The sequence below is a fragment of the Anomaloglossus baeobatrachus genome, chromosome 4 (assembly GCF_048569485.1).
Source record: "Anomaloglossus baeobatrachus isolate aAnoBae1 chromosome 4, aAnoBae1.hap1, whole genome shotgun sequence".
NCBI classification, from domain to species: domain Eukaryota; kingdom Metazoa; phylum Chordata; class Amphibia; order Anura; family Aromobatidae; genus Anomaloglossus; species Anomaloglossus baeobatrachus.
Window position 1 is genome coordinate 229,713,796 of NC_134356.1, and position 23,173 is coordinate 229,736,968.

Sequence of the window (23,173 nt, forward strand, 5' to 3'; positions counted from 1 at the left end):
TCTATATTCACCTGCCTCCAGCGCTGTTGTCTTCGGCTCTGCTGTCACTTGCTGCTGGGCCGGATTCATTATGCTCATGCATATTCACTGCATCGCGGACCTGGAAGCAGCAGCGACGGAGACAGGTGAGTAAAAAGTTCTTGCTCTGCGTGTTCTATCAGTGATAGCACACGTAGAACACACGAGTACCAAAATCACGGCACACGGAGGGCCATACGCACCTTTACCACTTCCGTGCAAAACGTCAGTGTGTTCCATGGACGTGTGAAGGGGGCTTTACACACTGTAAAAATATTGGAGATTTAGCAGAACCCAAGAGTGATTTTATAGACATAGATGTGTGGGATCTGCTTATTACTTGGTAAGGCTATGTCTGCCCACTTCAGTTTATTTGTTAACAACAAAACTGTACCTTCTGGGAGAAAAACATACTTTGTGCCTGAAAACACAACAACAAAAAAATGCATGCGTTTTTGCTGCGTTTTCTCCCATGCGTTATTTTTTTAGTGAAATCAATGGCTGGAGGGCTAAAAAAACGTCGGACAAAAATGCACGAAAAATTGACATGTAGTTTTTTGTCAACACAAAACTGCAGGCAAAAAAAAGCGCAAGAGTTTGTTGGGAGAAGGAAAGACATGCAGTTTTGGGCAACAAATTGCACCAAAAAGCGCAGTAAAAATGCAGCTTATACTTGGGGCCTAACTGAGACATTTGTCCTACAAAAACTAACATGTAGCTTATTATTGTGCCATAAACTAAAGAGATTCCGAAGAGAAGCTACATGTAGTTACTAGAGATGAGCAAACTCGTGGAAGTTCATTTTGGAAGGTTCAGCAAGACTTTAGATAAAGTTCGGTTTGGGACCTGGACTTCACCTGAACCACAATGGAAGTCACTAATTGGGCAGTTCGGGAGGGTAAGCGGGTTTTTCCTTTTTTTTTGTGCACACTACCTCGGATCACGCTGTTGTTATCCCCACTGCACTGCAAGTGGCTCGCACTGGGCTGAGCACTGACTGTACCCAAGCACAGTGATGTTCATGTGAGTGGTTTGCATACATCAAGCACTCGAACTCTGTTTTTTTGTAACGTCTGTGTTTAGTACAAACACCGAACCTCGGGTTTGTTCATCTCTATTAGTTACAGAACGTAAGCATTAGAGATGAGTGAACACGAACTGTAAAGTTCAGGGTTCATACCAAACAGAGGGTCTCCGAGTCTCGGACCCCAACATAGACTTTAAAAAAAAAAAAAAGTCCGTGTCTGATTTCAGAGTTTAGGTACTGTACGTATGCTAATAAAGTTTGTTGAAAGGCTTTATTGCATACACAAGATGACTGTACACTACTGTAAACAATAAAGAAAAAAAATGACATTGGCTTTCACATATTTTTGATAACCAGCACAGCTAAAACAAATGAATATGATATGAAACCCTTAGCTGTCAGCTTTACCTTGGCTGGTTAGCAAAAATAGAGGGAATCTCATTTCATTTTTTTTGTTTATTGTTCACAGTAGAGTATCGTCCTCTTCCTCATGCAATAAAGCTTGTTGATAATTAAAAAAAACGGTGTGGAGTCCCTCTATTTTTGATAACCAGCCAAGGTAAAGCAGACAGCTGGGGGCTGGTATTATCAGGGTGGTAAGGGCCATGGTTATTTGGCCCCTCCCAGCCAAAAAATAGCAGCCTGCAGCAGCTTTAGAAGCGGCACATTCATTAGATGAGCCAATTCTGGTGCTTTGCCTAGTTCTTCCTGATTGCCCTGGTGCAGTGATCGGAGTAATACTTTTGGGGTTGATGTCAGCTGTGAATTGACAGCTGACATCAAGGTGGTTGACATCAACCCCAAAAGTATAACCATGATTGCCACCAAACCATGGCAATAGGGAAGAACTGGGCAAAGCGCCATAATTGGCTCATCTAATATGTGGGCCACTTCTGGGGCTCCTGCTGGCTGCTATTTTTAGGCAGGGAGGGGCCAAATAACTATGGCCCTTCCCACCCCCTAGGGTCCCATAGCCCTTACTATGACCATTTTACAGCACAGAAGTTCTGATCTCCATTGACTTACATGAGGTTTGAGGTCTAGGGTCAAGTTCGGATCAAGTCCAGGTCCCAAACCGAACTTTTAATTAAAGTCCAGCCGAACCAGTTGAACCCACATTTCCACGGGACCGCTCATCTCTAGTAAGGATTTAAGACCATGGGACAGTTTTTCCATGTGTGTTCAGTTGTCCATATACCATATGCAAAAGCATTTATAATAAAATGTACTTTTTTAAAAATTTTCAGGATGAAGATACTATAAAATATCATATCATATTAGGACAACAGCTCATGAAGAATGACATGCTTGAAGGCATGCATCGGACAACCATGCTGGGAACCTCATTTCAAGTTGGATTTTTTATGCATAATGGCCAGGTACAGACATCGAATATTATCTTTAAAGGTTTTGTACAAAAGTTCAACATTTACTAGGTACAAGCATGGAATATGGCACATACAGTACATGTCTGGCGTTATATTCGCAGATCATGAATTTTTCACTGGGCATGCTTCATTCATTTGAATTTCCATATTGTGAATTCCAAGGAGAATCCATGTTGGGTAGTTCCTGTTCAATTGGGCAAATTCTACATACTGATGTCAAAGTGGAAATATGCTACACAAATGTGAAGCATGCAGAAATGCCTTGAATCTCCGCTTTAGATTCCACAACAGATTTTTCTGATTGAAAAATAAGTCATATGAACATTCTGTTACATCAAAATTGAAAAATTATATTCAGTAAAAGCAGGGGTGTAACTAGAGTTTGATGGGCCCCGGTGCAAAGTTCAGATCTGGGCCCCCCTCCACATACACCGACACTCGGGGTACAGGATAATGATGCTGACACTCGGGGTACAGGATAATGATGCTGACACTTGGCTCTTACCCACAGCACCCAGGTTTCCCATGATCTGAATTCCCTCTATCAGCACCCAGCTTTCCTATGTTCTGATATCCATCTTGTCCTCGGCACACTGCTTCCCCATGCTCTGCTATACATCTTTCCCTCAGCAGCCAGCTTTCCCATATCAGAGCATGGGAAAGCTGGGTGCTGAGAAATGATGTATAGCAGAGCATGGGAAAGCTGGGTGCTGAGAGAAGATGTATAGCAGAGCATGGGAAAGCTGGGTGCTGAGAGATGTACAGCAGAGCATGGGAAAGCTGGGTGCTGAGGGAAAGAGCCTTTTTCCCTCAGCACAAAACGTTCCCATCCCCTGCTTGTATCTTTGTCCCCCCTTGTATATAGATCTCCAAATACAATAATGGCCCCTACATAGCCTACCAAATAGTATAAAGGGTCCCACATAACCCTTCATATATTAGAATACACTTCCATAGTCCTCCATGTATTATAATGCACCCCCATAATCCTCCATGTATAAAGTAGCCCTCCAATTATTATAATGCATTTCTCATAGTTCTCCATATATTATAATTCACCCCATAGTTCTCCATATATTATACTGCACCACATAGTCCCCAATGTTTTATAATGCACCCCCATAGTCCATGTATAAGGTAGCCTCCATATATAATAATGCAGCCAGCCTCTCCAGGCCTCCATGTATAATAATGCAGCCAGCCTCTCCAGGCCTCCATGTATAATAATGCAGCCAGCCTCTCCAGGCCTCCATGTATAACAATGCACCCAGCCTCCTCAGGCCTCCATGTATAACGTAGCAGCCAGCTTCTCCAGGCCTCCATGTATAACAATGCACCCAGCCTCCTTAGGCCTCCATGTATAATGTAGCAGCCAGCTTCTCCAGGCCTCCATGTATAACAATGCACCCAGCCTCCTCAGGCCTCCATGTATAATATAGCAACAAGCTTCTCCAGGCCTCCATGTATAACAATGCACCCAGCCTCCTCAGGCCTCCATGTATAATGCAGTATCTCCAGGCCTCCATGTATAATGCAGTATCTCCAGGCCTCCATGTATAATACAGCCTCTCCAGGCCTCCATGTATAATAATGCAGCCTCCCCAGACCTCCATGTATAAAGCAACCTCCTCAGACCTCCATGTATAAAGCAGCCTCTCCAGGCCTCTATATATAATGCAGCCTCCTCAGACCTCCATGTATAAAGCAGCCTCTTCAGTCTTCCATGTATAATAATGCAGTTTCCCCAGAACTGCCTTCCCAAGCCTCTGGCCACCGTTTACTCACTAATTTGTATTAAAAAAAAAAAAAAAAAAAACAACAAGTCTTCACCTTCTCTCTTCCTTCCACCGCTGCTGTCCTCACCGCTCTCCTCGATCCCCAGCCGCTGCTCTGTCCTCACCACTTTCCTCTTCCACCGCTGCTCGTCCTCCCTGCTGCTCGTTCTCCCGGTGCTGCGGTCGGCGTCCTCCCATCCTGCACTCTGTGAACTCAGCACAGCAGTCGCGCGGGAGTGACGTCACCGCACAGGGGGAGAATGGTGATGCATAGCGCGGCACCGGCCACGCTATGCTTCATCATTACTGTGCGTGGTGATGGGGGAGACGCCGCAGCCGCTAACACCAGGCAGGGGGCCCCGATGCCGCCGCTGACACCAGGCTTGGGGGCCCGGTGTTGGCAGCGGCAGCGGGTCAAATAGCGGCCGCGTGGTCTGCGGCAGATCAGCGCAGCTCCTCTTACACTGACAGGAGCTGGCTGCTGATCTGCCTGGCGGCCGCCGGGCCCCTAACCTCCCGGGCGCGGTCGCGATCGCGACCGCTGTGACCGCGGTAGTTACGCCACTGAGTAAAAGAGAAAACCGCAATCTGGAGGACTAAGGAGGGAAGGAAACAGAGTATATTTTAAATAAACCAAAAAAATATCTAGAAATTAGATAAACCAATAAAAGTAATTCTTAATTGGCCTCTGATTTTTAATAGGTAATAATGTTACTCATTTTATCTATGGTAATTCAGAAAATCTATGGTTTGCAAGAATAAGAATTGCTCTATGATGACTGTAATGACAGACTGCTGTGTTATTATATAAAACTAATTGTAGTACCCGGCATTTCCTGGGATAGTAGCTAAGTCTCTCTCTCTCCCATTATCCCTCTCTCCCTCTCTCCCACCCTCCCTCTCAGACTCTCCCACTCTCCCTCTCTCTTATTCTCCCTCTCTCGCATTCTCCCACTCTCACACTCTTTCTCTCTAACACTCCCCCTCTCTCACACTCTCCCTCTCTCACACTCTCACACACTCCCACTCTCCCTCTCTCCCATTCTCCCACTCTCACACTCTACCTCTCTAACACTCCCCCTCTCTCACACTGCCACTCTTACACTCTGCCACTCTCACACTCTCCCTCTCTCACACTCTCCCTCTCTCACACTGCCACTCTTACACTCTCCCTCTTTCACACTCTCCCTCTCTCACACTGCCACTCTTACTGTCGCGGGCGGGTCCGGCGCTGCTGCTGCTCGGTGGCTCGAGCGGTGGGCCGGATCCGGGGACTCGAGCGGCGCTCCTCGCCCGTGAGTGAAAGGGGGTAGTTTGGTTTGGGGATTTGGTCCGTGACGCCACCCACGGTTTGTGGTGAGGTTGGGGCACCACAGCTGCTGGTGACGGGGATCCCGGGAGCGATGGCAGGGAGCAGCTGGGATGTTGTTTCCCCCTCCGTGGGTAGGGGTTGGTTGTCCCGGGGCCTGGTTAGGTGAGGCGGGGAGGTACGGTTGGTGAGGTGTAGGGTCGCGGGGGCAGCGCGGTGCCGGATGGTGGTACTCACTCAGCCAAGAACAGATGCAGAGTCTCTGGTAAAACAAACGGCTGGATGGACGGGTCCCGCAGCTGGCTGCTGTGGTTTCTCCCAGACGGTTGCCTTCAATCGGGTCTTGGCTGTTTGGAAACCCCTGGGGTTCCGGTCACTAACGGATTTGACCTGTTTAACGGCGACTCCAAGCCTGGTCGGGGTCCGCAGGCCCTGCCGGTTAGTAATGGCTTCTCTTCACTCCCCGGTTCGGTACCGGTGGGTCACCGCCCGTCCCCGGTCCTACGGTTCCGCATCGATCTGCCTCTCCGGCAGACAGCCACCACCGTCTGCCAACCTTGCTCTTGGTGCCCGGGCCACGTACCCAGACACAGTCAGTTTGCTCCTCTACTACCACTTTACTCCTTACTCTTTCACTTCCCTAAACTGATCTGACTTCCTTTCCCGCCTCCAGGACTGTGAACTCCTCAGTGGGTGGGGTCAACCGCCTGGCTCCACCCCACCTGGTGTGGACATCAGCCCCTGGAGGGAGGCAACAAGGATTTGTGTCTGACTGATGTGCCTATCACGGGGTGTGGGGTGTTGTGTTGTAGTACCTGTGACGACCTGGCTAGTCCAGGGCGCCACATTACACTCTACCACTCTCACACTCTCACACTCTTACACTCTCCCTCTCTCACACTCTCCCTCTCTCACACTCTCCCTCTCTCACACTCTCACACACTCCCACTCGCCCTCTCTCACACTCTCCCACTCCCCCTCTCTCCCATTCTCCCACTCTCACACTCTCCCTCTCTCACACTGCCACTCTTACACTCTCCCTCTCTCACACTCTGCCACTCTCACACTCTGACACTCTCACACTCTGCCACTCTCACACTCTGCCACTCTCACACTCTGCCACTCTCACACTCTCCCTCTATCCCACTTTCACACTCTCTCATTTTCATACTCTCGCACTCACTACCGAAATCATATTAACTGACACATAAGCTGTCTTATACTAAGACTGTCCTTTTTTGCATATAGCAGCCAATCAGAGCTCCTATTAATGACTTGTAGCAATAAAGAAACAGAACTGTAATTAGGGCACCTAATAAATATCCAGGATGTCAAAACAGCCAATATATTACCTTACACATCCAAATAGTAAGTAAGTGTTTTTTGTTGAACAACTGTAAAAAGCGGGGTTAAAATTTCCCCTCAAAACATAGTCAATGACGTTCACTGAGTTAAATGAGTTGGCTGTGCAAAATTTTGTGATTCTAAATGCGACGGTGCGGATTACCTTATTGGTCATACATACACACTCAGCTTTACAGTATATATTAGAGTTAATATAAGCAATACATGGTAACATTCAGTTAACGCTTATTCAGCTGTCAGCTCTCTCTCCCGACTCCCCCATACATATGAGCACTCAGCTCGGCCAAGTCTTTACGTGTTCTGTATGGAGAGAGGAAAGAAAGTCAGCGTCAGCCATATCCAGGGAGAGCAGATCAGATGTTTCAATTCAATCTGCCCGATTCTTTTCTCTCTGGGAGTCCCTCACACACATTATATATTTTTATCTAATGCATATGTCGGGGTTTGATCTTGTTGTAACTAAATTGTACAAACGTCATATAATATTTAACCTTTCTTTCCTCCTCCAGCTCTATGTTAATGATGCATCGGTAAACTACACCAACGCAGCAACTGACAAAGGAGTCATCCATGGCTTAGGGAAAGTCTTGGAAATTCAGAAGAACAGATGTGACATCAATGATACTATTGTTTCCCTGGTAATGGTGACTTGTAAAGCTCTTGTTATGGGGTGTGGGGCTAGCTTTAGGAAACTGGTCTGCTTCATGTGTAGTCTAAAGGCCGCTTTACACGCTACGACATTGCTAGCATTTGCTGGCAATGTTGAGCGCGATAGCACCCGCCCCCGTTGTACGGCTGATATGTGGTGATCGCTGCCGTAGCTAACATTATCGCTACGGCAGCATCACACGCACATACCTGCTCTGCAACGTCACTGTGACCGGCAAACCGCCTCCTTTCTAAGGGAGCAGTTCGTTCAGTGTCACAGCGACGTCACAGCAGCGTCACTGCCCAATAGCAAAGGAGGGGCAGAGTTGAGCGGGACGTAACACCCCGCCCACCTCCTTCCTTCCTCATTGCTGGCGGCCGCATGTAAGGTGAGGTTCCTCGTTCCTACAGTGTCACACATAGCGACATGTGCTGCCGCAGGAATGACGAACAATATCGTACCTGCAGCAGCAACGATAATTGAGAATAGGGGGGCATGTCACCGATTGGCGATTTTGAACGTTTTTGCGACGATTCAAAATCGCTCATAGGTGTCACACACAACGACATTGCTAACGCGGCCGGATGTGCGTCACAAAATACGTGACCCCAACGAGATCGCTTTAGCGATGTCGTAGTGTGTAAAGCGGGCTTAAGAATGCACTATGGGCCTCATTCATTATTTCATTTGCGCCTTTTTTGTTTTGTTTTTGATATTTTTTATCCTTTTTTCTTTTAATTTGTGCCTTTTCCAAAGTCTGTTTTAGGTTTGTTCGCTTGTATAGTCATTACTGCAAGCAGGGTTTGTGGTTTCCAGATGCTTTCCGCTAATTCATTATTTGTGACTTCTTAAAGGGGTTATTGGACAGAATTTAATAAGCATTTTTTTCCCCTTGGTAAAATAACCCCACATTATACTCACCTCCGGTGCCAGCGCTGGTGTCGGCACTCCTGTGGCTCGCGTGACATTGTTATAGCATGTAAGTCCTGCTCCCAATCAGCATTTGCTTCACTCTCCCCGCCTTCGGACGCATCAAACATCAAGAGGAAGGGAGCGACCAGCCATAGCCTGGACTTACTCATGATGTTCGATTCATCTGAAGGCGGGGAGAGTGAAGCAAATGCTGATTTGCTGCAGGACTTGCATGATGTTACAGTGTCATGTGAGCCCCAGGAGAGCAAGTTACGAGGTAAGTATAAGTGTTGTTATTTTACCAGTTGCAAACATACTGATTGTCAGAGTAGTGGTCAACCCCTTTAAATCCAAAAAATATTAAAAATAAAAAGCATCAATATTGTATTGAAGCAAACTAGACCGGTCACTCTCGTACCTGAATTTCCCACCATCAGTTTTAAACCAGTGATGAAGAGACTCAATAGTCATCATCTTTGAATGATATTAATGCAAGGAGCCTGCTAATATTTATATAATAATAAGTATTTATTACATACTCTATGCTTCAGCTGGATGATATAAACCAGAAACAGCTTTTGTCTATCCGTCCCCCCAGTAGTGAGAACGGAGCTGATGTTTACATATTTTACATTGTAGTTAACAGATGAGCTATTGAAAGACGCCTTTAATCTTAAGGGACGGAATTATGCAAACAGCTGGACTTGCTCATTGTCACCCCGTAATGACTGCCTGGTCCTGGCACTAATAACACTAGATACATTTATATCATGCCAACATTAGTTTACAGCCACATTGTCATCATAACACTTACAAATCAAATACCAAAACTCCCAACACAACAGGGCTATTTTTATTTTTACCCTTCATGCACAATTTACCCTAAGCTTTTTTCTTGTAGCAAGAATATGAGCTGTGCCACTGCTCAAGGGGGCAGAAATCTGGAAAATGGGGAAGAAGTGAAGCAGAAAGTTAATTAGAAAGTTCTACAATGAATAAGCACCTATTACATTGTATCATACTGTTCTTTTTGTTGTAGAGCAAATGTGGAGACTGCTCATTATCCCCCGTCTGTGACAAAAATATGCAACCCACGGTAAGGAGACGGAAAGTGTCAGTGCCCACTGGCAGCACACATAATGATGAGTCACATAATTTATGATTTATATGTATGTATGTATGTATATGTGTGTGTGTGTGTGTGCGCGCGCACGCGTGTGTGTGTATGTGTATATATATATATATATATATATATATATATATATATATATATATATATATTACAGTGGAACTTTGGATTACGAGCACAATTGATCGCAAGAGTTTGCTCTTAAACCAAAGCAAATTTTCCCATAGGAAATAATTAAAACACAGATAATTCGTTCCACAACCCAAAAATATTTGCTGTTTTTATGCAAAGATAGTACAGTAATACAAAATAATGTACTGTATTCATATACAATTATTACAGTACACTAATACAAAATACTGTACAGTACAGTAAAAAACATAAAAAATTAAACTGCACATTAGTTTACTATAGAATTGTTGGTGTGCGGAGGCACAGTATAGGCAATGTGCTGCACTGGTTATTAAGAAAGTACAATACTGTATCCACAAATGCAAATTGATAGACAATGCTGTATAGTGTATACTGTACTGTGGAATGATATACTGTATACAGTAAACAGTACATACTGTATGTACAGAAATTTACCGCCAGTGCGGTTCAGAGCGTGGTAAAAGGACAGAACTAGAAGTGTGCACTGTGAGGATTTGCTCTTCTTGCAAAGCATTGCTCTTAAACCAAGTTACACATTTGGAAAAAGCTTTGCTTGTCTTGCAAAACGCTCTCAAACCAAGTTACTCTTAAAACCAAGGTTTATTTATTTATTTTTTTCATTTTCAGGTGAGTGCAAAGAAGGCCTGTATATTCACCAAATACAGCTTGGGGAAGAGATTCATCTTCATTGGATGTCAGTCCATGTGTGTTAAAACTATAATTGTAAGTTTTGTTTTTTTTAGTCCTGAAACTAGTTTTGTGACTGTATACTACCTTGTTTAGTTGCTTGGATACTTCCTTATGGAACTACAACTAGGCCTTATTTTTGAAGCAGGGCTTACATTTTAAGCATACTGAAAAAAACCCTAAAGTCCTACTAGGGCTTATTTTCAAAGTAGGTCTTATTTTCAGGGAAACTGTATATATTATAAATATTTGACATTTATTTCATATATTTTTACTCTTGTAAAAATTGCCATGTAGCATTGAATGTATGATAGGAATTGCTCATCACATTGTTTTCTCTGCAGACTAAAGAGTGCTGCTCGGGATTCTTTGGTCATCAGTGTTTATCCTGCCCTGGAAAAGCTGGAAATCCGTGTTTTGGAAATGGAGTGTGCATGGATGGTGTTAATGGCACTGGAGTATGCCAGTGTGAAGTGGGATATTCTGGCACCGCATGTGAATCCTGCGTCAAAGGGAAATATGGGCCACGCTGTGATCAAGGTACACACAGAAAAAAGTTACATAAGAGTTTCATGAAAACAAAAAGAAATACAAAAACTGAACAAACCTTCATGGATGTTAAAATTAAATTCTTCATATTGGTAACATACAGTAACGTAAAGCAAAAAAGTCCGTACAAGTCTACACGGAGCCAAGGGACTAGTCGCAAGGGTGTTAGTTCCTGCGCTCATTCCCCCTCTTAGCATGATTTCTGCAGGATGATTACTGGACATGTGAACTCAGCCTAATAAATGAATCAAAATACTCCACATAGTCAATGTGAATATTAGTGAAGAAATTGTGGTGTACGGTAAGCCAGCCATGAGGTGGCAAAAGAATGTACGGTATGTTATTTAGAGGTCGTGCAAGAAATATCTATAATGCAAGCTCTGTATCTACTTACCGTTATTTATGCCTAGTGAAGAATTCCTAACAAACGAGTTAATAAACATGGCTAACTAGTTATGAAAGCAGTATCATAAATAGCAATATTTTACAAGCATCTACTAATACCAGATGTATTACTGTGTCTAGAATGCCCTTGTTCCAATGGAAAATGCATTGATGGGATCACCGGAGATGGGACTTGTCAATGTGATGTTGGCTGGAGAGGTGTTAAATGTGACACAGGTAAGTTCAGCTCTTATCCTTGTTTTGTAGGGTGGATTTTAGGATAGGCAGTCTATGCACTATATACACCAAGAGTGTCATTCATTAAAATTGGTTCGTCAATATTCTCCATTATATGATTAGTTCTCAAATAATAGGTGTGAGATACTCAGAAGTAGAGATGAGCGGACCCTTTGTGTTCGGGTTCACTGGGTTCAGCCGGACTTTAGTTAAGTTAGTTTTGGGACTGAGACTTGACCTGAACTTGCTCCTGGACCCCCAACCCAATATAAGTCAATGGGGAGCCAAACTAACGGGCTTGATTTGAGTAGCGAGTATAAAGGAAATCAATGGTTAGGCAGCTCAGCTCTTTGGCCACATACTGCCAGCCATAAAGAGAGCATTTCTGGGAGAGGGAGGGCAGGGAGTTGTTCTTTTTTTACACACAGCATCCAAAAATGTTGTTTTTACCCCTAAGTAGCTCTCACTGGGCCGACTGCCGAGCGTACCCAAGCATCCTCATGCTCAATCGACTGGGTAGCCTACATACAGCACCCGAACTTTGACACTGACTTTTTTAAAAAAACATTTGTGTTCAGTTTGGAGCCCCGGATACCCAGTATTCGGTATGAACTCTAAACTTTACAGTCAGAAGTAGATTTGAATTTGTCGGATACTTGATGGGAAGTCCCTAGGTTTACATGTCTAAAATTCTAATATTAGATATTTGCCCAGATAGATAGCACTATATTATTTATCAGTAGAATGACAGTTTTCACAAGTGGTAGGGGAATGATGGCCCATGGACTTACATGAGTACAACAAGTGCTCTTCTTATGGTCTTCAATCTTTGTACAGGCATGTTTTGGAGACATAATCATTGCATAAATTGGTTTTCCACCATGGATAGTTTTATTATTTTTTCGGCATTAATAGTGTCGCGGGCGGAGGGGACGCGCTCGCCACGCTCAGGTCCGGGGCTTCTGCTGCTGCTCGGTGGCTTGAGCGGTGGACCAGACCCGGTGACTCGAGCAGCGCTCCTCGTCCACGAGTGAAAAGGGGGTGGTTTGTTTAGGGAGATAGTTCGTGACACCACCCACCGGTCGTGGTGATAAAGGGCACCACCTCTGCTGGTGACGGGGATCCCGGGAGCGATGGTAGGGAGCAGCTAGGATGTTGTCCCCTCCGTGGGTAGGGGTTGGTTGTCCCGGGGCTCGGTGGTGTAACTGGGAGGCTGGATGGCTGGGATGCAGGGTTGCAGGGGCAGTGCGGTGCCGGATGGCACTGGTGTACTCACTCAGGCAGTCAATGACAGAGTCTCTGGTAAACCAAACAGCTGGATGGACGGGTTCCGCAGCCGGCTGCAGTGTTTGTGCTCTCCCCGGACAGTGTGGTGGTGGCTGTCTTTCCCTGCACCTGTTAGAATGTTCTGACTCCTGTGGTTGCCCACCGGTAGTCCGCTCTACGGTGTATAGGTACCGAAGGAGCCCGTTTTGCCCGCAGGCGCTGGCCCTTGGATCTCTAGCCTATGGCGGTGGCTGTAAACCTCACGGTGTAGACTGTTGCCTTCTGTCGGGTCTTGGTTGTTGGGGAACCCCTGGGGTTCCGGTCACACTTGCATTTGACCGTTGTCAGCGGCTCCAAGCCTAGTCGGGATCCGATGGCCCTGCCTGTGTGCTTAGCTTCACTCCGCTCCCCAGTTCGGTACCGGCGGGCCACCGCCCGACCCCGGTCCTACGGTTTTGCAGAGATCCACTAACTCCTGCAGCCGGCCACCACCGTCTGCCAACCTTGCTGTCAGTGCCTGGGCTCCAACCCATACACTTGCAGTTTCTACTCCTCACACTTTCACCTCCAGACTGAATCTCTCTGCTTTTCCCGCCTCCAGACCTGTAAACTCCTTGGTGAGTGGGGCCAACCGTCTGGCTCCGCCCCACCTGGTGTGGACATCAGACCCTGGAGGGAGGCAACAAGGGTTTTGGTTTGACTGTTGTGACTGTCTAGGGAAGGGGGTGTGTGTGTGTTGTTATGTCTGTGACTACCTGGCTAGTCCAGGGCGTCACATTCCCCCTTGGTGAAATGCAGACCGTCCGCGGGCTGCCCGCCCATCACCGGTTTTATTTTTCTGTAAAATATAAATTAACATATAAAACATTTAATGCAAGCATATTTGTAGTTCTTCCCCTACGGGAGGCATGGCACTTTAACGTTTCAAACATATAAAAACATTTTTAATAATGACGGACGGGTTCATGGTCATCCACTTCCCCACCCAAGTAACCTAAACGTTGATGCTGCCCCTAAGAAACGGGCAGCACCCCTCTTCCCCAGTCCGGAAGCAGGAACTCGGTTCCAGGTCACCCAAGCGGGAACGGGTACGGTATCTCGCACCCGGCTGTCACTTCAGGGGACCCCACGTCCAGGGGGACCCCTGACCTCCGGAGGATGGCCACCGGTCCTGGTGGTGGCCGGGCCCCAGCCTACTCTGCTGCGGGCCCTTCATCCAATCTGCCTCTCCGGAGGCGGCACGGAAAACGGCTCACAAACTATTTACAAGCCCACAAGTTCGTGGGTGGCCTGCCAGTTCTCGGCCATGTTCATGAGTAGTTCCTCATGTGGGCGGTGAAAACACATAGAGTCCCTATGGGGACAACTTGTTGGCAACGGCCGGTATAATCAACTGGTTGATAATCAGGTAATAAACTCAGGTGATTGGTGTTCATTCATTTAACGGAAACACGGTGCTGGGAGTCCCAACGGGGACAACTGGGTTGCAACGGAGGACCGCTGCCACTATTTGAGGTCGCCTTCCTCATACACCTCCTCCAACTCGACATCCAGATGGCACGGTGGGGGAGGGGACTGGGACCGCATCTGGACACCGCGGCCTTCCCTCTGCTTCACATCTAGGGCAAACCAGCCCCTCTGCCCGCAATGTCGGGTGTAGGTCACCAGGTCGCCCGGTTGCAGATCACGACCCGGGTGACCCGTTGGCAGATGGGAGCTTGCATCCCGAAGAGCCACTAATATGTCGGCCTCCAGGCCCGGTTCGGAAACGAAGCCATATCCCCGCTGAGGGTCAAACCGCCTGACCTGGCCTTCGTACACCAGGCCCCAGACCCGGAAGGTGGCGTTGCGGAGATGATCTTTCTCTTTTATAACGCGTGCCAGCACTTCAGCCCTCTGCTGCTCTCTTGCGGCAATTTCACGGCCCAGCTGGTTCGGCTCTCTCTCCCAGTAAGGGGCGTCTGCATGCCCCTGCGCGCGGGTCGGACCCCGCTGGACTTCCCCCCGCACCGGCCACTACCGGTTTCCTCTTTGGGGGGTCCTGCGGTGTCGCGGCCTGGGATGCTGCTTTGCAGCGGCGACCCGACGCAGCCTCAGCTGAGGCGTGGGATTTAGGGACAGCAGGCCTCACCTGCTGGGCCTTCCGGTTCACGGCTCCCACCTCTTCTGTAGCCGGACAGACTGCCGGAGCCGGGACTGTTTCGGGTGCGGCCACTTCCAGGGCCGACGGCTTCCCTTCGTGGACGAGCACCTCCCGCGGGATCTTCCATGGCAGTGGGAGCGGTGCTAGTCGCTGACTGGCAACGCCTACAGTCTGGTCCTCTGGGGTGGACGGGCTGAACTCCACTACCGGTGTTGGGAGCAGTGGGCCTACTGGCGGGGCAGCAACAACCGGTGCGGATGGTGGGGGAGGCAGCAGGATGAACGGGCGCAGAACGGGCCCCTCAGCCGCAGCGACCGATCCTTCAAGGACACAGGGGCGTGGGTCGCTTACCCGCTCCTCCAGCACTGTCTCCACCTCGCGTCTCCGCACGGCCGCCACTACTTCCTCCATTTCGGCCACCCACCGCTCCATTAGGAATCGTACTTGGGCCTGCAGGCGGCAGCACATTCGCACGGTCCGGGCCTCTACACACGCCGTTGTTGCTGGCGTGGGCTCCGGAATTTCAGCCTTGCCAAACGGGACGGACATGTTAGCGCTGGTGCTTCCAGGAACCGGATGTGTTTCACGGTCCTGGCGTCCCCGCTTCTTATGCCCTCAGCTACATCAGGCAGGCCTTCACCCGCCCCCCCCCTTGGTTCTTTCTAGCACGTCCTCTTTGGGGGCGGGGCTTCACTTTCGCGCCTTCCCTACTCGGGGAAGACGCTGGAGCGGGAAATCTTCACGCCAAAGATGGCGGCACTTCAAATTTTTCGGCCGGACGCCGCCGGCGGGGACTGCAAGGCGCACTTCTACCGATAGGTAGATTGGTTCTATCCTGTTCGCAGACGCCAAGTTGTCGCGAGCGGAGGGGATTCGCTCGCCACGCTCGGGTCCGGGGCTTCTGCTGCTGCTCAGTGGCTTGAGCGGTGGACCGGACCTGGGGACTCGAGCAGGGCTCCTCGTCCACGAGTGAAAAGGGGGTGGTTTGTTTAGGGAGATAGTTCGTGACGCCACCCACGGGTCGTGGTGATAAAGGGCACCACCGCTGCTGGTGACGGGGATCCCGGGAGCGATGGTAGGGAGCAGCTAGGATGTTGTCCCCTCCGTGGGTTGGTGGTCCCGGGGCCCGGTGGTGTAACGGTGAGGCTGGATGGCTGGGATGAAAGGTTGCAGGGGCAGCGCGGCGCGGTGCCGGATGGCACTGGTGTACTCACTCAGGCAGTCGATGACAGAGTCTCTGGTAAACCAAACGGCTGGATGGACGGGTTCCGCAGCCGGCTGCAGTGTTTGTGCTCTCCCCGGACAGTGTGATGGTGGCTGTCTTTCCCTGCACCTGTTAGAATGTTCTGACTCCTGTGGTTGCCCACTGGTAGTCCGCTCCCCGGTGTATAGGTACCGAAGGAGCCCGTTTTGCCTGCAGGCGCTGGCCCTTGGATCTCTAGCCTATGGCGGTGGCTGTATATCCTCACGGTGTGGATTGTTGCCTTCTGTCGGGTCTTGGTTGTTGGGAAACCCCTGGGGTTCCGGTCACACTCGGATTTGACCGTTGTCGGTGGCTCCAAGCCTAGTCGGGGTCCGATGGCCCTGCCTGTGTGCTTAACTTCACTCCGCTCCCCGGTTCGATACCGGCGGGCCACCGCCCGACCCCGGTCCTACGGTTTTGCAGAGATCCACTAACTCCTGCAGACGGCCACCACCGTCTGCCAACCTTGCTGTCAGTGCCTGGGCTCCGACCCAGACACTTGCAGTTTATACTCCTCACACTTTCACCTCCAGACTGAATCTCTCTGCTTTTCCCGCCTCCAGACCTGTAAACTCCTTGGTGGGTGGGGCCAACCATCTGGCTCCGCCCCACCTGGTGTGGACATCAGACCCTGGAGGGAGGCAACAATGGTTTTTGTTTGACTGTTGTGACTGTCTAGGGAAGGGTGTGTGTGTGTGTTGTTATGTCTGTGACTACCTGGCTAGTCCAGGGCGTCACAATAGCACCCCAATGATAGGGGAATATGGCTTCTGTGTCCTTATTTAAACATGTATGGTTAATCTTTGATAAAGTGAAGGGAGATAAGACTGCTCAGTAGCTAAGGATAGCTATCCTTGCTGACGGCCAACTGCTTACTCAACTGTGAGTCATCTCTTAAAGGGAATCTGTCAGCAGGTTTCCCCCCCCATCTGAGGGCACCATAATGTAGAGACAGAGACCCTGATTCCAGTGATGTGTCACTTACTGAACTGTTTGCTGTCATTTTGATAAAATCAATGTTTCCTCTTCTGCAGATCTATCAGTTTTACAGAGCTCATTAATATGCCGGACTACCTGGCAGCACGCCAAGTAGTCCTCTAATGATGATCTACAGCTGATTAAACAGTATTTTTATGAAAACTATACTAAGCATTCCAGTAAGTGACACATCGCTGGAATCCGTATCTCTGCCCCTACATTATGCTACTTTCAGATTAGGTGGCAAAAAGCTGGTGATAGATTCCCTTTAACAGACCCCCCCCCTATACATATGAACATTTGGGGTAGTCAAATATTCATGTGTTTCGAAAGGAAGACAGTAGAAAGCTGGTGATAGATTCCACTTAACCCGCCCCATACATATGAACATTTGGCTCAGTCATATATTCATGTGTTTCGAAAGGCAGACAGTAGAAAGCTGGTGATAGATTCCACTTAAACCCCCCCATACATATGAACATTTGGCTCAGTCATATATTCATGTGTTTAGAAAGGAAGACAGTAGAAAGCTGCTGCCAGAGATGTTTGGCAGTGGCTTTCTCCTCTCTACCTCCTGAATAACACTAGGGTAAGGTGTTAAAATGCAGACTGCTGGACCCTTAGCGCCATTGGCCATTTGACATGATATAGTAAAATGGCCATCCATGCGCTAAACAAGGTGCCGAATTTAGAATAGCATGATGAATGATGTCGGAGTCTGCATAAGACACTCCACAATAGTTCCCTCACTTCCATGAGTCAGTGACCATCACAGTAATGAAGATTCACTGAGTATCTTGGCTGAGCCACAAAGTAAGCGAGGTCTACACGTGACTGTGATCAAATGGATTTTCTGGCAACTATCATTTCACTCTGGCATCCATTTAGTCTTGCTAGCTAAATAAAGACAAACTGGTACACTGACATTGGTTTTCCACTGACGACAACAGTTACTAATTCCTAAATAGACATATTACAGCTCAGAAATCAGTTCACACTACACTATCTTTGTGTGTGTCTACATACGAGTATCCCATAATTATCGCCGTTATCTGACTCCCGAATTCTCACCATGCTGAGTATTTCTAAACTATAATCAGGGCTAAAATTAAGGCTACATGCGCACGCTGCTTCTTTTTCGTGTTCACAAACTGCAGCCAAAACTGCAGCCAAAACTGCAGCCAAAAAAGCAGCAAAAAAGCAGCAAAAAAAGCAGCGTGCGCATGTAGCCTTAGGATGAATACAAGATAAAAGTGCAATTGTGCTTAATGATGAATTTATTACACATTATCTTATTCTTGCTCTTTTCATTTTTTCAGCAATCACAGAAGACAAATGCAATAAAATCTGCCACACGAGTGCAAAGTATGTGCGTCACACCCACCTACTGCAATGCTTGTCAATAATTGAATGAATGGCAGTTAATGATTTGGGGCAATGTTATACACTTGACATCATTATGTGAAGCCTTTGATGTACAGATCATTACATTTACAGCAATTTTATCATCAAAAACATGAAAACCCCAACAGATTGGCTTATAACTACATTTTCTGAAGTAATATGGGGCTTTTTTTTAATATTAGCTATCAGGTTTACAGTAACAAACACAGATTTTACAACTATGGCAGATAAAATTCAATATGATAGTTCAATATGTTCCACAATGGATGTGTTAAAAGAAACTGTTCCTGTGCTGAGATATAATCTAATATATGTGTCCCTGCTATATACTGTGTAATGGCCGTGTCTGACCATACAGGGATATGGTCTGATCATACCACATCTTCTGGGCTGGGCAGGATGCAAAAGAGAGTATACACACAGGACAGCATGGGATCGCAGCTGATGCTTTCTGTGAGGTAAAATATTTTTAAATTCAGGCAGGGAAATATTTTACCTCACAGAAAGAATAATAATATTTATTCACTAATATAGTGCTATTAATTTCATAGTGCTTTACATAAATCAGCCACACTGTCCCTTGTGGGGCTCACAATCTAAGGTCCCTATCATTATGCCTTTGGAGTGTAGGACGAAACCCACAAACACTTTGAGAACATACAAACTCCTTGCAAATGTTGTCCTTGGTGGGATTTGAACCCAGGACCCCAGTGCTGCAAGACTGCAGTGCTAACCACTGAGTTACCATGCCACCGCATGGCTGTGATCTCATTCTGTCCCATCTGTATACTTTCTTGCTTTCTCTTCTTCCCAGGAGATGGGGTATGTTCAGACTATGTTCCTGCACAGTTGTACACATCCATTACACAGTACATAACAGAGGCACATTTTAAGATTATTTCAGGACAGGAATATTTTTCTTAATATAATAAATTGTAATATAATAATAATAATAATAATAATAATCTAATATATAAAGCTAAGTGTGTGTGTGTATGTGTGTTATGTCTACTAAAGGAATCTGCACTGTCACATTTATAATCACGAAATTTTGCACAGGCATCTCATTTGATTCAGGGAACATCATAGACTATGTTTTGAGGGGAAAATTTAACCCCACGCTTTACAGTTATTCAACAAAAAAACTGCTTACATTAAAGTCAATCGAGCTGGGAGCTACAGGTCATTAATAGGAGCTCTGACTGGTTGCTATAGGCAGCGAAGGACATTCTTAGCATAAGAAGCTCATGTGTGAGGTAATATGATTTCAGTAGAGACAGACACATACAAAGACAGAGACACACAGAGACAGAGACACACAGAGAGAGAGACACAGAAAGAGACATAGACAGAGACAGACACACACAGAGACAGGGACACACACAGAGACAGGGACACAGACAGAGACACACAAACAGGGACACACAGACGGAGACACACAGAGACAAAGACAGACACAGAGACACTCAGAAACAGACAGAGACACTCAAAGACAAACAGAGACAGACACATACAGAAACAGAGAGAAACACCCAGAGACAGACAAACACAAAGACAGACACACAGAGACACACAAAGACAGAGACACTCAGAGATACACACAGACACTCAGAGACACACAGAGGCACACAGAGACATACACACAGAAAAAGAGACACACAGAGAGAAATACACAGAGACAGACACACAGAGACAGAGCTACACAGAGACACATAGAAACAGAGACTCATAGAAACAGAGACACATAGAGACAGAGACACATAGAGACAGAGACACACAGAAACAGAGACACACAGACAGAGACAAAGACAGACACACAAAGACAGAGACAGTCAATCAGAGACAGAGGCACACAGAGAAACAGAGACAGAGACATACAGAGACACAGAGACACAAAGAGACATAGACACACAGAAACACACAGGGACAGACACATTCAGAAACAGAGACACACAGAGAAAGAGACAAAGACAGAGACACACAAAGACAGAAACAGACGCTCAGAAACAGATAGAGACACACAGAGACACTGAGAGACAAACAGAGACACACAGAGACAGACACACACAGAGACAGAGACACACAGAGAGAAACACACAGAGACAGACACCCAGAGACAGAGATACACAAAGACAGAGAGAGACAGAGACAATAAAGGTCATACAATACAGCAACGTTTCAACAACAAAGTCTTTTTCAAGTCTTATTAAAGACTTTGTTGTCGAAAATGTGCTGTATTGTATGACCTTTATGGATTAAAAATATGGACGGAATCTTCACCCAATGGGACGCTGTCTACTTTATCTATACACACAGAGACAGATAGAAACAGAGACACACAGAGACAGAAACACACAGACACACACAGAGACAGACAGAAACAGACACAGACATACACAGAGACAAAGACACAGTCAGAGACACACAGAGAGAGACACACAGAGACAGACACAGACAGAGACACAAAGAGAGAGGCAGAGACACACAGAGACAGACACACAGGGACAGAGACACACAGAGAGATACATAGAGACAGAGAGAGACAGAGAGGGAGACAGACAGTCACAGAGGGAGAGTGAGAGAGTCAGAGAGACACTTAGTTACTATCCCGAGCAACACCAGGTACTACAACTAGTAGTAATAATAATAATAATAACAATAATAATAATAATATCAACTTATTATTACCAGATAAATTATCCAAAAAATTTGTGTCTTGCATCTTTTCCATTTTGGGTTGAATCTGACATTCAACTCAAAAATGGAAGTTAAGACACAAATTTTTCATATAATTTAAATTTCAATGTGAAAATAACACTTGTCAGGACATCTGCGACCTACCTTGTTAATTATAGATAATAGCAACTGTGCCAACGGTTAGGGATTGTCTAGATTTTCGGCACTAGTGCACATCGTCTTAAAGCCTTTCCAAACTGTCGGCAGCATGTATCATCCACTGGCTGTAGGATCATAGCCAAGTTTATTTTTCTCTGAAATGCTGCAGGGGACCAAGCCACGCTGTGAACTAGTCGTAGAGCCGGATCCCCGATGGCTTCTCTCCACCCACTGACAGTGACTGACTGATCTCTGCCTATGCAGGCGTATAGGCAGAGACCTGTCAGTTACTGTCAGTGGGTGGGGATAAGCTGTACGACTAGTGCACAGCGTAGCTCGGCCATCGGCAGCTATTGATAGTATGTTTCTCTCTGAAACGCCGCAGCACTGCAGAGTGAAACATACCTGGCCCTGATCCTACAGCCACAGTTTGGGCAGCATGTATTAGCTGACATGTTCAATCATTGGACGTGATGTGGTTTGAAAAACTGCCATATAAACACTTGTTCTTTGTTGAGCAGTCAGCAACAAGTTGGGTTAGGTAGATCAGCTGTAGCACTCATATTTATATCTGTTTCTTCAGCTGTCTTGAGAAAACTGATGGCACCGCTTACTGTCAATGTGCCTCTGGATTTGAAGGAAATGGTACAATGTGCACAGGTAACATGTATTCCTCACATACCCCATACATGAGTTGTGATTGACCGTGGTCAGTTTGTGTAATATCATCTATTATGTAACTCACTTTAGCTATTGACGCCTGTGCAACCAGCAATGGAGGTTGTTCAGCAAACGCAGAATGTCGAAAAACTACTCCTGGAAATCGGATATGTGTTTGTAATGCAGATTATACTGGAGATGGCATTGTTTGTATGGGTAGGTATTCTTCTTCTTTATTGGAATAGACTAAACTGCTCTTATTGGAAACATATTACAAAATGAGAAAAAAACATATAAGCGTTAATTTATATATACAATATGATATACCAATAAAATGTTGCTTTATGATATGGTACTTGTGTGTTGTGTTACAGAGATTGATCCTTGTGCCGTGAACAATGGCGGTTGTAATCAGTTTGCTGAGTGTACCAAGACTGGCCCAAACAAGGTAAAGTGTAGGTTAGCAGTACTTAGTAATGATACAATATGTAGAAGATCCCCTGATGTTCATACAATAAACACTGCTATCAGTGACCAAGAGTCAGGGATCCCGGCCTATGTTGGCCCCATCAACTTAAAGGGAACCTGTCATGTTAAGTAGTATTGAATGATTCCTTGTGTGACTGCTTATAGAAGATTTAAGAAATGAGGGATTTTTCTCTGTAAACATAAATGAAATGCACCAAGTATGAAATTACCCTCTAAAACAATTTGATTGTTCATAACTAATATCCACCACATTTGTGTTCTTTGTTTAGTCTGTCTGTAATTGTTTGCAAGGATACAGTGGAGATGGTAAAAAGTGCAGTCCTATTAACCCATGCTTAACTGTGAGTATACTACTTCATTTATTGATGTGTTTAACTAAAAAAAGAATATATTCTCCTCATTGAGTATCTTTGTAAAAAAAAAAACATAACATTACTTATCTTGAATTGATCCTGAGTTAGGCTAAGTTCACACACTGCGTTTTTTTGACGCTGCGTTTCTGTGCGTTTTTTGTGGCAAAAAACGCACAAAAATGCACCCGCGGGAAAAAAACGCGGCAAAAAACACATGCGT

The 23,173-nt window shown here is 46.3% G+C and overlaps 1 protein-coding gene across 1 annotated transcript in view; it reads left to right on the plus strand.

The window, feature by feature from the left end:
• Positions 1 to 23,173, plus strand: part of STAB2 (stabilin 2) — a 273,355-nt gene that overhangs the window by 176,134 nt on the left and 74,048 nt on the right. Inside the window, exons 34-44 of the mRNA XM_075344716.1 lie at positions 2,293 to 2,424; positions 7,392 to 7,520; positions 9,483 to 9,539; positions 10,353 to 10,448; positions 10,757 to 10,952; positions 11,487 to 11,582; positions 18,532 to 18,577; positions 22,035 to 22,111; positions 22,202 to 22,327; positions 22,486 to 22,559; positions 22,870 to 22,941. Of these exons, the coding sequence (XP_075200831.1) occupies positions 2,293 to 2,424; positions 7,392 to 7,520; positions 9,483 to 9,539; positions 10,353 to 10,448; positions 10,757 to 10,952; positions 11,487 to 11,582; positions 18,532 to 18,577; positions 22,035 to 22,111; positions 22,202 to 22,327; positions 22,486 to 22,559; positions 22,870 to 22,941 (1,101 nt within the window). The remainder of the gene's footprint in view (positions 1 to 2,292; positions 2,425 to 7,391; positions 7,521 to 9,482; positions 9,540 to 10,352; positions 10,449 to 10,756; positions 10,953 to 11,486; positions 11,583 to 18,531; positions 18,578 to 22,034; positions 22,112 to 22,201; positions 22,328 to 22,485; positions 22,560 to 22,869; positions 22,942 to 23,173) is intronic.